The following is a 17889-nucleotide window of genomic DNA, read 5'->3' as shown; positions in this document are numbered from 1 at the left end:
AATTTCTTAGCGTAGTAGCGAGACTCAAGATGGAGTCTGAGAGAGAATATCTGCACAATGCATGCATCCATGCACGCATGGGCATGCCCCCTTGCCTTGTCCGGCGGGAAGAATGGCAGTTTAAAGTGTGCACATCCACTCGGGACAGGGCCTGTATGCACTGCGACATTGATACAACTTTATATGTGAAGGCATAGCTAGACTACTCTACTCTACGCACACCGTACGCTCAGAATCAAGTAATCGGGCGGCGCAGCACATCACCACAGGATGAAGAGTGTGCGACGTAGACGTGAGATTCGCGGAGGTTAGCCGCCGGGAGATAAACATACGCCGCAGACATACAGAAGACAAGCAACGACTTTACAGTAACCGAGTCTCGGGTGCCCCATACCATTTCCTAATGGCGTCAAAATATATTCCCTTTCAGGGGTCAATGCTACTACGGTGAGGCGCTTGTTCCGCGGTGGCGGGTCCGGGTCAAGTGGGGTCAATTCTACGCACAGCCTCAATGTAACGGAACGGAGTACGGTCCGTAAAACACAACAACAACACATTTCCTCAAACGTTTCCACCCTCGAAACGAGTTGAAACGCGTCGCGGTATCTGTCACACATATTCCGGCATGCAATAACACGTGGAAATACCAAAGCGAATCACTACAAGAGTTAGAACACAAAGACTTCATTCGATTACTCGCCTGCTATATATGCTATGCTATGCTAGCCCATACTTCAATATGCTTTGACTCAGGTAAGATACCTTGCATTACATACTTTGTTAGGCCCCAAAATAGACACGACTCAGCTTGTTGTCTTCTGTCGAACAGTGTCCCTGCCTCCTCTTCCAGAGATTTTAGACCATCGAATGTAGGATAGCAAGAGGTTATTATTTTCTCCTCGTCCTAAGTAGCAATCCATTCACCTGCCGCCCCATTCTTGTTGAACGGGCTAGTCGATTCACAACCGTTTCCCCCCGCATGAGCGGTCTGTTTGTCTAAAAGACCTAGAAGTCTCCTGTATAAAGACCTCGCCTCCCTCAGCCACTCATTTGCATCCTCTTCTGAAGATATCATGTGTGCAATGTCGCGTGCTGTGTCGAGAGCGTCGAGCCGGTCGTCGCAGATAAGAGAAATTCCGATCAATCCATATGCCCCTTATATTCGGCCTAAGCCATGTCCCAATTCAAAAGCAAATCGTGATATCCGTAAACGCCTGCATATGTACCCTGCCATGACAATTACTGTGCTATATAGCACGTTGCAACACAAACGTTTGACTGCATTAACCCCCCTTTCCTATTGCCTTGATGATAAGGTTGAAAATATTCACTCGAGTGCCTTGATGCAGGCTGTTTCGAGATGATTAGTCGGACTCCGATGATCCGATACATTAAACACTAGAAGCAAAACGCCTCAACACCCATCCGATGCAATCTTTGATGCCGAACCTATGGGTGAAACGTCGTAGGCGGAGATGGTGCTTCGTAAGCCAAGTAGATAAAATGATAACGTGGAAGAGTTGTGATGAGAATTAAGTTAGAGGGTAGTTTCGTCAATCCCCGATGGTGAAGATGTTACGGCGATTGACAGTAAGGTTGTGTATATTGGCGAAACACTGGGGTGCTGAAACGCGAAGCGATAGCTTACTTTCGCTCCATCGAGTGCTCCTCGCTGTGGCTCGACTCCGCGTCTGAGCATGACGAAGAGGATGTGTGTGTATCATCCTCATGGCCTTGTGAACCTGAGCCGGATATGCTTCCTGAGGATCCTAGACCGTTGTAGCTGTCAATAGCACCGTCTGAATTCCTTTTTGGTCCCATTTTAGCCTTGCGAAGGGCCCTGGCAGCTTTCAGTTGCGCTTCACGAGCCACGTTGAGAGCTCGCTCGGCTCGGATTTGCTTCTCCCACATGGAGGCATATCGCCCCTTAGCGGTCAGGAGTTCTTCATGAGTTCCCTTCTCAACAATTGTTCCGGAGTTAAGAACAATGATTTGATCAGCGTGTGTGATCGTAGATAGTCGATGTCTGAATTGAGGTTAGTAGGAAAGCTGTGGAGGGTATGGGGCAGTTACATACGCAATGATGAGCAAAGTTCGGCCCTGCCCAATGTTCCACACATTATCTTGAATCTCCTGCTCAGTATGCGAGTCTAGTGCTGATGTGGCCTCGTCCAGCATGATGATACGCGGGTCTTTGAGAATTGTTCGTGCGATGGCGACTCGCTGCTTTTCGCCACCACTCAAACGGAGACCCCGCTCGCCGACCTGTGTGCTGTATTGATCCGGAAATGATAGGATGCGGTCATGGATGCTGGCGGCACGGCATGCTTCATAAACCTCCTCGTCTGTGGCGGAGGGTCTTGCATACTTAAGGTTGTACATCAAGGTCTCATTGAAAAGCGTTGTGTCCTGGGGGACGACACCAATCTTCTCCCTGACTGAGTTGATGGTCAGATCCTTGACATTCTTCCCGTCCAACTCGATTGATCCTTCATCGCAGTCGTAGTAACGGAACATGTGACGAAATAAGGTAGACTTGCCTCCACCTGACTCGCCCACAAACGCTGTTGTGGTACCAGGCAGACATTCGAAGGAAATGTTGCGTAGCGCGGGTTTTCGTCGGTCATAGGAGAAGCTGACGTTGTTCCAACGCACATGACCTTGGAAGTCCTTGCCCAGAGGGACAGCATGGGGCGTATCCACTACCGTTGGCTGGATCTTGAAAAGCTCAAGTAATCTCTCACCTGAGATCATGGCCTGCTGTACGGTCCGGTAAAAAGTACCAAAAAAGTTCAGGGGACCCTGTAGTTGTGTCAAGTATGAGACTACCATGAACCAGTCACCAGTGGTGCGACGATCCATACCCATGGCGACTTGCCAGCCACAGACCAAGGCAGCGATGATCCTACCGAGGTTGAAAACAACGGTTTGGCAAATATTCATCATCATCATGCCCATCTGAACCTTTGCCTCAGCATTTTGGAAGACTGCAACCTTGCCTTGGTACCGTCTGGACTCGAAATCTTCGGCGTTGAAGTATTTGACTGTTTCGTAACTAGAGATTGAGTCGTTCTTTACTGCTTCCTCTTCGCGGTCGGCGTTGGTCATTTCGCGACGCTGATCCGCTCGAGTGGAAGCCATCTTGATAGTCATGTAGAGATACCAACAAGTATCAACCAGGTTGATCTCAGCATACAGTGGGCCGTAATAATAGTAGAAAACCGAGATTGCGAGGAAAAGATCGAAAAGCATTGGAAAAACCTGGAAGGTCACTTGCTCGAGAAATTGGTTAATGGAAGAACCTTTGTTGAGAGCTGATAGGACCTCCCCAGTGCGCTTAGAGAGGTGGAAATCGAGACTCAGAGAGTGGACGTGGTTGAAGGCCGCTGTCGTTAGTCCCCGATACGAATACTGCGAGACGGGAATCCAAAGAATTGATCTCAACGATCCCAGAAGTCCCGATTGACCTTGAAGGATCCACAAGACTCCCAGGATCAAAAAGTCCTTCAATGGGAAGTTGTCCATGGAAAGGCGTTCGCCCTCTTGAACATCTTTGATCACGTCCTCGAGATCATTTACCACTTGTTTGACTGCCATCGGAACAGCTACGTTGACCAAACGCTGTAGCATCACCAAGATGAAACAGATGAGAACATTTATCTGAAGTCTGGCAGAGTCCTTGGGCCAGAGGTAAGGGAAGAAAAGCGAGTACCCCTTAAGATACTCCCACCACGTCTTGTGTGGTAGCTTTTCGGGTCGATAAAAGGCAGCCGGTTCTTCCTTTTTAGGGAAATTCGGTGTCTTGTGTGCGTTTGACATCGTTCTACCACGCCCACGGCGACCATTGGTATCACGACCATTGGGAATCTGGCCATTGACCGCTTGACCATTAGTATCATACGACCGGCGGTTTCCGTTCAGTAGTGGAGTTGACTCGGCAGGATTAGCTTCCTCGGCTTTCTTCTCGTCAGTGTCGCGAGCTTTGCGAATCCACGCCAAGCTGAAGACTCCGATTAAGGCAAGTAGATGGAGTATTCGAACGAAATAGAGGACGAGGTCGATCTTTGTCCAGTAATCTACACAGTTTCTTTCCTTGTCTGAGCCGCTGTCTTTAACAGAGCGGAAGAAGTGGCAATCGAAGGCCGCAACTGCAGTTGTAGAAAACATGATGATCTCGCCAATGAAGCCCAAGATCCAGACAATGAAGTGAACAATATTGGGGCCCTTGCGCCAATCGAAAAGCGAGATGAGGATATAAAGGTAGAAGAAAAGGGATCCGGTGACATGGACCTATGCGAAAAAGTGTCAGTTGCAGTTACGATAACTCTCGAGACAGTTAGAGGGGGTAGGTATTTCACATACAACACTCCATTCACCAGCCCATGGCAGCCCCTCGTTGGACCACTGGTAAGGGTCTTCGTACCAGAAAGCATGATAAAACATGAATCCAGCGCTGCCCACATAGGTCATGAAAACAACAAAGGCGAGGTAACGAAAAACATTTTTTGCGGTACGGCCAAAACCTGGGCCGATCTTGCGGTCACCATCGCCTCGGGCTCGCTTCCTCTTGGTTATGGGTAATGGCTTGCCTCCAGGTCCTTTGACTGTAGACTGGACCAGGTCTTCTTGCTTCTTGGAGTTCACGACGCTGTACCAAGCGGCGCAAGATATGAATGCTGTAAGGAGGATGAGGGCGTAGAGGTATTGCGTTTTGCGCAAGATATAATCGGCTAGAGGTAGATCATCACGGCCTACACCGCTGAGAGGAATGATCACGGTGTTGTCGGTGGCAGCCATGATGGCGGACTAGAATAGTTGTGAGCGTCTTTTGGTGTCAAAGAGCGGCAAGCTCATGTGAACTATTGAATCCGAGAAATAAGACGACGTCGATAGAGGAAGGGAAAGGCCTTCACCGCGGACAAAGCATCGCCCTGCCCGTGGCAATTGACGGGACAGAGGGGCCGATAAACGAGTGAGTGGCGGGGAGACTGCGGAAGAGGCTCGAGTTGAAGATGTTGAAGGGTTAAAAGAAAGACTCGAGACTCGAAAGACGACTGCGGTCTAAGTCTTGTCCTTGTCCTGCTTGCTTTGCTTTGAGCCGAACCTACGACTCAAGCAGGTGCCACTACCAGTGCAGGTGCAAGTGCAAGCGCAAATGCAAGTGCAGGGTGCAGGGGGGGGGAGGTGCAAGGTGCCGGGGGCAGGATGCCGGACGCCAGGTGCCAGGTGCAGCAGGGCAGGTGCCCACCTATGCAGATTCTGGGCAAGCGCAACTCCGACGAGCATCCATTCGCTCGCAGCGCCAGTCCAGGACAAGCAACCGGTGATGGATGGAAATGGGTGTTGGAGGAGTGCCCCGGTTTCCGCAGGGTGTGCACTCTACCGCAGCACAAACTAATAACAGCACCTCAAATCTGAAGCAAGCAATGCTTTGAACAGTATTGGGTGACGGAATGGGTGAGTGAGTATGTGGATGCAGTGAGCGCAGGGCGACACCATCACATCAGCTCAGCTCAGTAGGGATGGATGATAGATGCCCTATTCAGCACACCTAAGCCCTTCCATCCCTCCAGCTAACTACGACATCGGTCGTCAATTGCCCCTCTATCAGGTCCCAGCACCAGCCCAGCTTTTAACTAGCAACATGGAAAACTAGCCAGTGGAAGGCAGTGAAGGCCAGGTGCCAGTAGCAGTGCGTATTCAGGCCTTTTGCTTTAGTCTTTGGGGCCCTTTGGTGGGGCAGCTGACTTGGGTAAGTGGCGAAAGCCACCCCGAAGATTGCCCTCCCGTCGGGATGCTCTCTTCTTAGCCCATCGAATGAATGATTGAGATTGAGAGGTGCTGAAGATGGAAAAAGAATAGTGAACAACGGGTACGCACCTATTGGGTCAAACACAAGCACTGCAGAGTAGACCAGCCTGAATTTGAATTCGCTGTCGTAATTCAAAGGGTCTCTACTCTGGGTAACCAGAGTTGGGAACTATCAGGGTAGGTAGGTAATGGCGAGAGTCTGTATATTTCTTCTTTTATAAGATAGATTAGATAGTATCAAGACTGGGAGGTTCCCTGTTGAGTTATATTTACTCAAACTACTAACTGTATGATAGCAATTCGTTTTAAAATACTTGTTACCGTGACGGTTTCTGTTATGGATTGTATTGTATGTCCAGTTTAATATTGCTTTCGAGATTGGATTGCGCGGGCGCCGCCGGTGGGCGTTGCTGGATCGTTGCTAGATCGTTTGTGGCTCGATCGATAACTCGCTTGTTGCTGCTGGCTTTCACTAATTCTAGACCTTGGGAATGGAAACAGAGAGCGGCTTTTGCTATAGAACTAGCAGTCAACATCATATTCGGTGACCAAAACATCGGCTCAGTAGGCCTCCTGGTCCATCTTGCTCCTCTTATTCCTGTTCTCGTGCTTCCCTTTCACTATCAACTTTTGCTCAACCACAAACAACGCCTCTCTTCTAGGCCCTCTGAGCCTCCCGGCGTTCTCCTAGAGGTGGGTACACGCCTCAGGCCCTGGGACACTCTGTGGTCCGGCGACACACCTCTAGCCTCTAGTACACGCCTCTCTCGACTTGGCAAGCTCACACACACACACAAACACACAAACACACGCCTTCAACAGTGTACCCAGAAGCAGCTAGGGTATGGTGGAGCGTCCCTTTTGGTGGAGAGAGTCTTGGGAAGAGGGTCCTCTTGAGCCCTTTCTGGGGGCGGCCGTTCTTGGCTTGGGTTCCACGCTTTTATCCTCACGTCTGTTGTCTACCAGGAATTTGATGGGTCTTGACCGGGTTTATCTGAGCAAAGGGAACTCGAGTTCAATGCTTGTCTCTTTGACCTGACAGGGTCTGTGTATTGTTCTATGCCAAGAGCGTGAATCACGATGAAAGAATGGTAAAGATGATAGATAGATGATCCGCAGACTCGGCGCTTTGGGCATTGACAGACCTGACCTGATAGTTTATAACGCTGATGCCGCGGGAGTAGCAAAGATCGAAACGAATGGCAAACTCAACATAGAGAGACGGTGTTATTATTATTAGGACGCGACTCGGGCGTTTAACAATCGATAAATGTCTATTATTATGCATTATATGTATGTACTGCAAAACACACGCACCGACTGGCTAAGGTGTTGTTTTGCGTGGGTCAATCATGAAGCTCGGCTTCGAATGACACGACATGTGCCTGTTGATGATTGCGTGTAAAGCGCACAACTAACAGCAAATAAAGCTTGTCGTCCATTGACACTGCAAGGGACGGATATCCATTCTCTGTTCTTTTTTAGGGAAACGGGTCCAATACAACATTCACTTCTCCTCCACCTTGTCTAGCTAGTATGGTTCCGCTTCAGGTGAGATCGGGGATTGTTTGACCAACAGCCAGGTTCCCCCAGATGGCAGGTCAAGGTTGATCAATAAGAATAGAAGTCAAGCAATGACAGGGAAATTGGGATTCATCATCATTAAGACCCATCGCCGGGTATTTTGTTAGTAGTACGGCTGTTCTGCAAACAACGAACTGTGAGGCCAAGCAAATAAAGTGATCAGATACACAAAAATAGTCATGATGTTCAGCCAAAACACTCTATTTCAATTTGACTTCCCCTATTGGTTTAAGGGGTATCGTGATAGCGCACCACCTCAGCCTTGAAGATGTCCCAATTTAGACTGTGTGTAAACAAAGTCAACACCAGTCCTATTCAATCCAGTCCAACCAATCCATCCCGTCTCAACCCTCCCTGTCCCCTTGTAAAGTTTCGATAATCCGTTGCACTGACCGGACGGAACGCCGCCCAGCGGCTGATGGTGTTGGTTTGTGCGCTTCGGTAGACTACATTCAGTAATCACCCGCTCTACCATGCTGTTGTATCATGGACTCAGTTGTTGCTTTTTGGCGCACAACGAAATGGTTATGCAGTCCAATAACAAACCAAGGAAACGAATCCCCATGGGATGGGCTATGTTGATTTGTGAAAGCAAACCAGGAATTTAGAGTACTTGCATGGCTAGTCGTCTAATCGATTTGATTAAGCGGTGTGTATGTCTCCGTCTTTGTGTCAATAATCATGAATTTCTGTTTCTCTTCCTAGTAATCTGATGCCTGCTTCTGATTGCTTCATGAAATTCAGACATGTCTCCTCAGCGATCACATCTGGAACACTTGGTGTGAACTGTAAGGCCGTGTAAGTGGTCAAGGTAGCTAACACGATGGCGATAGTGATGATGTAAGTGAGGGCCATGACTTCCATGTTCCGTGCCTTAGCTCAGTGTAATGGTTGCACAGGAACATGTACCCCGTACTGTACCTCCCACGCAGCCTGCGATTTCGATTTCTGCCGTTCCAAAGAAGAAGAAGCTGTTGGAGACCTCTCCACGCAGGTCGAATAAAGATCATGTATTGTGCCTGGCAGGGCTTGTAGGCTGCGGGCACGGTATCGAGAGGCTTGCCTTGGCGTCATGACCATAACCCTGGCAATTCCTTTATTGAGTTCAGTTCATCGAAGTTTCTATTCCAATACAATCTATTAAGTACACTCTTTATGTTTTGTGTCTCAGTTCTCTATACTGAAAACTGACTGGCTAAGTCTTTACTCCATCCCGTGCCCAGCAGTCCTCCACCATCTTCGATCCCGACCGCCAGATCCCAGCCTTCACCTTGTCTAGGTATAGATGTGTGTACCTAGATCTGAGCTCCTGACGTAGATTCCTCTGCCCTGCCTACCCCCCTTTCCACATCCATAGCACCCCCTCTACTCCGCCGTCGTCATCCGAGTCAAGTCATATGGGAGGCCGAGTCAGAAGGACGTTTCTCGGCCAGCAACGGGGGAAAGGAGCAGAGAGATCTGGCCGGGCAGATCATCGCTGTTGAGTCTTGGCTTTAGAAGTCATGATGATGTTCTTATTCCCGAGACAAGAATTTCTGAAAAGCCGGGGTCGAGGAGGAGGGGTGGGCTGCTCTCCCGCCATAAAAAGAAAAGTGACAGCCCTCCTTCACCGGCGGGCAGGTTGTACATACTGTGTTGTCGTGTCGTGTCACAAACTTTAGGCTGCAGATGATGGTCCTTGATCTTTGCCTTATTGCGCCAGCTACAGTAGTTTCCTGCATGTAGCTATGCGAGTTGACGCAGGTCCCTGAGGAGAGGAAAGAGAAAACTGAGCAGCAATTGACGAATGAGCTTTGCCTGTGCCATCTGCCATTGACTATGCCTATCTTCTTCGTTCCATTGTACAGAAGTCCTAGGTTAGTGTCAAGGCGTGGGGCGGCGCGGAGCAGCGATGCGATACGATATCATGCAGCGAGCGATGCACGGTGAAACAGGTTCTCAGGTATTTGCGATGTAATAAGTATTTACACAGAACGAGCATATGCGCAAAAAGCCCCCATTGTTGGCTCTGTGCCGCACCAAACGCTGCTCTTAACATTGCCAACCTTGGCTGGTAGTCCCCTCTTTGCTCTCCAGATCGATCGTTGTTGCGTTGGTGGGAAAGCATTGGCTGTAGACTGCAGACTGCAGACTGCGGTGGGACTGTCGAATTCCGTGCTGCTGTCAGATGTCGGATTCGCAAGGTCAGTGATAAGGTGAGATTCAGGTCAAGGAAGAGTGCAAGCTAATAAGATTGGCGATGCACCGCCCGATTCTGGAAAACTGACAAAGATGAGTAGGCGGCTAAAATGGTCAGTTATTTAACTGATCAATTAATTTTTGCTGACATCCAATAGCGGATGTACATACTGTATTCACTGAAGGTTTTGCTTTTGTTTACAAGGGTCAATCCGTGTCTCCATACCTTCTCGATGGCGTCTCAAGTCTTTCTGTTTTCTCTCCCCACCATTTGTGCCCAGGTGTCACCCCGAAGGACTCATGATGCTTGACTCTCCTCCACTTTGCCTACGTGCTAACTCCACAGAGGCTGCTATTGTTGTCCTGAGGCCTGTTAGCTTGACCCTCTTTCATACAACTGCCGGTGAGCTGTATCTGTTGTAATGCGTCACAACTCACAAGTCGACTGAATCCATGGTAGTTTGCATTATTGCTTCTATTGTCTATGCCAGACTTGGATAGCATTATCTGTATAAACCTTTCATGTGTTTATAATTACTACCTCGGCAACCGAAAGAGCGATAACCCCAACATCTACTAATACCGAAGAACAGGCCCGAGCTAATTAGCAGCATTATATACCTTACTAGCGAATGCTTGGCCACAAAGAAGAGGATTCAATTGATCAATCTATTTATCCACCATGAGGGTTTAATATTCTGTATCCAATATGACTGCACTGGATCGTTGTCCGCGCTAGGATGTAACTGTGATTTGATTTTCATCAGTCCCAAATGAGATCTGCAAGTGCCTTTTGACTGGAACGCTCTCGGTGTAGAAGCAGAGATTTCCGGTAGTGTTTTTTGTCCTTTCACCGTCCGTAGCTACAACGCTACCTCTGCTTCATCATGAGATGGTTAGCATCCTTTCTCTTTCACCGCTTGCGCTGCTGCATAAGTGTCTGCAGGTAATTGGGCCCGTTGCTCAAACCAAAGTATTGTCGTGCACAGCTCATGCCGGTCATCAAGACACACCTGTGGTCTCTGCAACATTTACTTGAATAGCTTCGCGTCAAGTTATCCGATTGATGCAAAACCCGGCGTCTGGCCGCCAGCCAAGCATGGGTGTCTAAGCCGTTGACAGGTCAGCTCATCTTGACTGAGCATGGGAGCCACGAGAACAGTCAGCTGGTGAGACCTGGGCTGCAGCACAATCCCAGTCTTTGTCACTAAAATTTCAGACCCTCTGTCTTGCGCAGGATAGTGTCCTTGATGAGGTGGAAGAGTCGAGTAGACAAAAAGACACCTGTCTGTGCCTCTTGTCCAACAGCCATCTGCGATCTGTACTGCACCTATTCCGCCAATCCTCTCAAGGGTCCAGTCCCCCTAGCCTTCATTTTATGGACCACCACCATCACCGGCGCCGCCGTCAAAGCGGTACCTTTACTGGTTACGGTACGGAAGCTCAATTCAACTCAGGTAACTTAGGGGTAGCAACTCGTAAAGGTGCAGAAATGAGCTGACGGGTAAAAAGAAAGCAAAGGAGAAAACAGAGACCAGCCAGACGAGAAGATAGCGGAATCTAAGTTGTGGAATGCCAAGTCCGCATCACCTGTTGTACTTGCTGTTGCGGTATCCCAGGTCGCGGTCCCGCGAACCATAGCATGAAATGGGCATGACTGGCTGAAGACTGCGTGACCCGGGTCAGACAAGAAGATGCCCCTCCGTCCTTTACTGATTACGACTGGTAACCAAGCACCAAGGCTCAAAGAGCCGCTCCGTCACGATCCTAGTGTTGGTTTTAGTGAGCCATGGCAATGGCATGACAGCTTGCACTTGAGCCCAGCTTGGAAGAAACTCGAAGCCAAGCCGAATTGACACAACCCTCCATTTCCAACTTATCAGTAAGGTTTGGTGTTCTAATTCATAACATGGAAAACGGTATGGATTGGCATCCAATTCTATGTTCGCCAGAGCCAAAGATCATGAAAATGTCTGAGTACTGTAAGCGTGATAATGACCCCACCTCCACAATTGATACCGCTGTTCTCGGTGTAAGTGAGGACACCTCCAAAGGAATAAACACCCCAACACCGCTGCCGAGTGTGAGAATCAACATTCTAAAAGAGTCAAACATGCACATTCGTCTCACTCCGACTAATTCAAGCCTTATCCTTTTCTTTGGGTCCTGTAGCTTAATCAAAGTGGTGTTGGCGGTAGGTACTATGTTGTTGTTGTTTGTGGCTGTATTGGGCAGTGGGTGGTGTCATATCTGCAGACGACTGCATCCAGTCGAGGGGGGCTTGGGCCAGGTCGAGATCTGGCAAATCTATGCTCTCTTGATTTCCATCTTGTAACAGATTCACCCCGAGAATATATTGCTTGGCATCCACAACCAGGCACGTGTTATCCCATGGGCTATCTGTAGAAGCGAGAAGTGAGGCCATTCAGGCCTTTCAGGTCAAGTCAGACTTGCTGATGTGATGTGATCGAGGTAATACGAGGTGCTACCTAATAATGTGAGATATGAGCCACGGGATGCCATACATAATGTATACATTATGTATGCATAGGTAGGTAGGTGAGTATGCGTATGTCTGTATGCCCCGAAGTGAAACTGGAAGGTTGCTAGGATAGAGCTCTTGCATCCAATACTTACCTATAATGGGTTGTACACATACTACCCAGGAATGAATAGATATCTTACGCAGTAAAATACTGGGGTATCTTGTTCATTTCGGCAGTGTGCATCAGTCGGCACAACTCAAAACAAGGCGAGCATAGTCAGCGAGTGCCTAATTGATTCAGATGCATATATTGATTTCAAGGATATCCTTTCTAACGGCGCCTTTTTAACTCGCCACCTCCCACCAGAAAGATATCGAGACTCGATACGATTCGATATGGGCGTCCCCTTCGCTTACCTAACTTCTCTTCACCTACATTATGAGATGTTGCCAGCCGCCGGCTACAACTCCCAGCGTCTTTGAGGCCAACTGTTGCTGTTTCTATTTCTGCTGTGCCTTCCTTCCTTCCTTTATTGTACTGCCCTGCCCTGCACTGCACTGCACTCCTATTTTCTGCGCTGCACTGTACCTTTCTTGTCAACACCTTCAACACCTGATAGCATCAGCAAGGAAAGAGTCAGCAAACATGGAAGGTCGGGGCCGGTAGGGATTTCATGCCGAATACCTCAGTAAGTAGGTACTTACCGAGAATGCCTGAGATTCAATCAATGCCTTACATTCTCTTAGGTAGGTACAACCCGGTAGATTGAATGGGATACCTACCTATCTCGGTACCTCCTTAGACATCCACTCCGGACAGTCTCCTTCAGCTTCCCTCCACAACTTCACACCTTGCCGGCTTCATGGAAAACTGCTTGTCTGACAACTCACCTCTCACAACTTCCGCTGCTGGCTCAACATGCCTGATCCATGGTCTTCTGCGCCTTATCACTAGCTGCACACTTGTCTAGTGTGTCGTATCTCGCGAGCAAAGGACCTAGGTAAGAAGAGTCGTTTATACTCGTCAAAACATACCTATCATACCGATCTTTATTCGGTTCCCAAGTGGTGATGCATCATTCGTTCAGCTCTGGCCATGAGTCCTACACACTCCACTGTCCGGCATGAGTAGCTTCGAAGCCTCTCATCTTCTCTCGTCTATCTTGTTTCCTCTATATTGTTACCGCGTGACGTCCCTTTCTTTGCTTATTGCTTCAAGGCCGCAGATTCACTCATTGCATTGGTCGCTGACCTACCTTACTCGCCTCGCAGTCATCATGTCAGGTTATGTTAACTACAGGTCTACGCACAGATAACCCTGCCCCGGAAGACCCCTGCCAATGTCTTGTCCATAGACACTCTAGACACTCTCTCCTAGCTTATACTGCCTTATTGCTTTTTCGAAACTCAAACCCGCCGGCAGCTCTATGCATTTCCACCTCGGCAGGGGAAATGATCTGTCCTTAAAAACTGCCAGGCAGTATTGGGCAGGCATTGCGTTTTCGATTGAGTCCTGGCAAACCCATCTCGGGACTCGTTTAGATGCACAGTGCTGCTCAACATCCTGGGGTAGGTTATGGTCTGGCCGGTAGTCCTTTGATCATTTTGTCGATTCGCCTTCATAGCCCGTGGTATCGGACTTGACTTCCCTGCTCTGGCACTCATAAATTTCACATGAATACAGGCCTCAATACTCTGTTCAATGAGATCAGTTCCAGAGACATCCTTCATGCAAACTCTGTTCTATTGGGTCTCGGCCTCGCCAAGCGATACATCCGCCCATATGCGGCTCGCCATCGGGTTGTGTTTCATAGGCCCACAAGGAGCTACGGGACGACACATACGACTGAAAATGGCCGCCCTTCGATGTTGCGTCTTGGGTGCTTTTGGCGAGTCATTCATTCTTCCTCAATCTGCCAGGATACAACCCCCCCGCGCTCTATGGTTATCTCATGTCGATGAAATGCTTGAATAGCACAATCGGTGTCACTCGCTGTTGGATCAAGTGGTGTCTCTGATGGCTTGCAACGCTTCTGACTAAGTCCTCGTGGCTCCCTAACGTCGCTGCACGTATAATATGCAGCTGAATACGCTTCAGCTGCCTGTTCTAGTTTTCTGGGGAAACATGTGCGTGGCTGCAAAGCAATATGATGGGTGGATGCGTGGTGTGGGACGTTGGCTTTGCGCGGTACTTCACTTGACCGGTCAACCACGAGGAGATCCTGGAGATGGCCCACTACTCTTTGGCTCCGGCTCATTCTTCGCCTCCAGCCTCAATGATCATCATCCCCCACATTAAAGGACAAGATCTCCAATCCGATACTTCAGCCTCAATCGCGAGGGAGACTTAGCCCAGCTAATCACCACCCTGTCAGCGAGTTTAGGCACTTCGGCTCGAGGACATGCATCCTTGTGTATACATGCCTCATGCTATCACCTCAGGTAGAGAGATACTTCAAGACATGGCTCACCGACAAGTCTGTCGACTAACGGGAAGTTTATTCCAGCAAATGGGGTTCATCCCGAGTTTCGATAACGGTTGCATTGTGATACAAACAAGCTTGCAGGTTTCCGCTCCAATGGGTCCAACCAGCTTCACCGCGAGCCGAAATCATACTCAAACCCTTGCAACAGGAAGTCATACTGATGGCATTGCGGGACTTGTCGGGGTTTTCATGGTCGAATGAAGCCGGTTATACGTACTGCATAGACGTGGTCCAAGACAAGTTGTGAATGGTGTCTGAATAACTGAGATTTGTGGGAGGTAAGGGTAATACTATGAAAAAAATATGAAAACCGGCATGCTACTTGGGCTTGTCAAGTGGGCTGTTTCTCTCTTTCCTCGCCTTGGCAAGCAAGGAGGTCTCTAGTCGACGTCCTGCAACCACTTGAACAGAGACCGAAATATGCAGCTCGGAATCTCAACTCTAACTATGCAGGACGGTTGGTTTACTTTGCTTGCGATAAGTGCCTTCGTTTCAGATGTGACAGTCTGGCCTATCGGAAGCATTTGTTTCATGCACTGAAAACAACAGAACTTCGTTTCACTTAGCCAAATCATGCAATACGATGGAGATGGAGATGGAGATGGACAACGTTTGCGACCCTGCTCGCATGCTGCTTTCACGATTCAATGATTCGCATCAAGCCTATGTTAAATATACCCATTACACTTTTGGTACCATTCCCAAGATTACAATTAGGGAAAGATACCCATGACTTCGCAAGTCCTTGGAAACCTCCAGATAGCCAGCAGGTTTCACATGAAGTTCTTATCTCAAAATCACTGAGGGAATAAACCCTTGAACAGCTGTAAGTTGGGGCCCGTCTGACGTGGGAAAACGAGAGTCCAAGAGCGTAAGAGCTCTCCCTGCTCTCAGCTGCAACTGTGATGGGTCGATGCGATAGGGTTCGCTATGAGGGCCTTTTTGTTGCTTCTTGGGTGCCGTTCACCGCCTATAACTATGACCGCAATGTCGGGGTGGCTACCGGGGTTGGCGAGCTACCGAGCAAACAAGCAACTACCTCCCCCCCTAACCAAGAATAATCGGTTGACTTCCCCAAGTTATCCCATCTTGCGGCAGCAAGGGCTCATGTGATGGCTTAGAACGGAGCCGTGCTGCGCGGGGGAGCGAAGCTTCCGGAAAATTATACTAGACAGCTACAGGAAGCTCAATCCTTTGATTGTGGCGTGGCAGGCTAACAATCAAGACGAGACGGTGATGTGTCGGTGTGAAGAGTGAGTGCAATGCCTACAAGCTCCAACTGGGAAACTGTCATTACCGGGTATACCAACGGGTCGGCCCGTAAGTCAGACCAAGTCCAGTCAAAAGTGGGATTTCCGGCCGGTGAGATAGTTGACATGGATGGATGATTCGGGTACCGCCAGTCTGTGCAGTGGATGCCTGGGGTAAAGTACCCATCGGAACACATTGCATAACCCAAGGTAAATCACTGGCGACGACAGGGCTCAACACCATCGACATCGACCATGGCAAAACCATGTATGTCTGTTCATCGTCATGAGCACAAATGTCAGCCCGATAGCCACCTGGTGCTACCCATGGGCCATGGTACGCCCCGGATCCCTCGACTCAGTAGTGGATGTTCCCGGATGACGCCCGCATCGTCCTTGTTGGTTAAGGATGAGGATGGTTGCATCCTCTTAAGGCGCAAAGTTATGCCTAGTACACGGAACGGGGAACTTTTTCCCCCCGTCAGGCGAGCATCTGTCTGTCTGTCTGTCTGTCTTCCAGCTACTTGCTAGTGAAACGACTTTTGAGGATGCAGGGTAAGTATACCGTCTCACATCCATGTTGATGACATTCTTAAGGATGGTCAATATGTCCTCTGCCGTCGGCATCCCAGATTAGCCACGGCGAGTAACTTTTGTTTGCTCCAATGTCGTGACCAGTGTATCGAAGTGAGCGGCCAGACCATTGGCTTGGTCGTGAGGCACCTTAGAATTGCAAGCAAGCCCAATGGCGGGGATCTTGTCATGATGATACGAGTTTTGCGTCTCAGGTCTGACTTAACTCTACCATGGTACAAACATTATTGACGTGGAATAAATGGCGTCAGGGGCCATAGTGAGGCTGTGAGAGCAACTTGGACACATCCTACTGGCCATTCTATGTGTTGAGGAACGATGTACGAGTGTCGGCTGTCTCTTTTCACTTTTCACGTTATACGCAAGAGATACAGTGTTGCCATATCTCGAGATATACCCCCCCCCCCAAATCACATCAACTAAATTCCAAAACAAGCCAGTGATCATTCATCGCATCCTTTTATGTCTATTATTAGAGATGGTATATTGTCCTCGAAGCTGGCATTGGCTTGTTGTATGAGAGTCAATCACCTGATTAAGACCCATCGAACTCCTCGAGATAGTCAATAGTTGATAGTGGGCTACTTGGGAGATTTTTGAGATAGCGATCAATTCTCTCTGACTTAATTAACCTACAGAATCTCTGACATGATGTGACGTAAGTTGAAGAATTATCCTCTTTATCACTTACAAACGTGCGGTATAGCAGCCTCCAGAAACTGATCAAGTGCTCACATCTAACGTCAAAAAACGCAATTGCCCCATAGAGTCACATTCACCTGGCCTAGCATATTGCAGTACAAACCTTCCTCATGCTCTTTTCGTTAACCTTAAATCTTTATGGTTCAATGTCTCTGCTTGTTGCTTGAAGTTGTCACAAGACTTGAGTTTCGCTTAATCATCCCTTGCTGTAATGCTGTTTCGAGATGGTGAACAGACATGACAGACAGAGCGTATGTCTTAAGCCGTTGTCTTATCTTCGGTAGGAACAGTACTTCCAATCGTCATTGACAGCAGCATTCAGATATGACTGAATGTGTTGGGTTGATGGAAATTTCAAGTCCACCATGAGATATCACAAATTCTCGTGTACTAAGGAGTGCCGTGAGATCTCAATCTCTTTTCAGACCGGACGTAGCCCACAAGATGAGTTTGATGGGATTGACTAAATTCCTTTGGCGATATCTAGTGCGTGGTGTAAATCAATGAACTAGGTAGGGGGTCAAAATCGTAAACAAGCCACTCAGCAAGCGAAGAGATCTTGACCAGGGATTGAAACATACAACGAGGAATGCCAATGGATTTGGAGAAACAAGCGCCATTGTGCTCTACTGGAGCTTCTATTCAACTGGGAGAGATGACTTGCTGCATGTTTGTCTCATTGTCGTCCAGAGCGTGTAAGTGCTGGTTGTAATTAGATGATATTGTGTTGTTTATTCTTCCAATATTGGGATTGGTCGATAAGAGGACAATAAGTTTCTCTGTGGAGCACCGCCACAGC

At 48.6% G+C, this 17889-nt stretch overlaps 1 protein-coding gene; it reads right to left on the bottom strand.

Moving 5' to 3' along the window:
* Positions 1-1644: 1644 nt before the first annotated feature.
* On the bottom strand, positions 1645-4797 carry FFUJ_08661 (related to vacuolar membrane protein HMT1 (heavy metal tolerance protein); the record flags this gene model as incomplete). XM_023580612.1 has 3 exons in its annotated part: positions 1645-2026; positions 2078-4290; positions 4363-4797. The coding sequence occupies 3 exons, from the start codon at positions 4795-4797 to the stop codon at positions 1645-1647; spliced, it is 3030 nt and encodes a 1009-aa protein (XP_023433359.1).
* Positions 4798-17889: the final 13092 nt, after the last annotated feature.

The sequence above is a fragment of the Fusarium fujikuroi genome, chromosome FFUJ_chr07 (genome assembly GCF_900079805.1).
Source record: "Fusarium fujikuroi IMI 58289 draft genome, chromosome FFUJ_chr07".
In the NCBI taxonomy this organism is placed as follows: Eukaryota; Fungi; Ascomycota; class Sordariomycetes; order Hypocreales; family Nectriaceae; genus Fusarium; species Fusarium fujikuroi.
The sequence above is the reverse complement of the archived record's forward strand: the minus strand, read 5'-3'. Positions and strand labels throughout refer to the sequence as shown.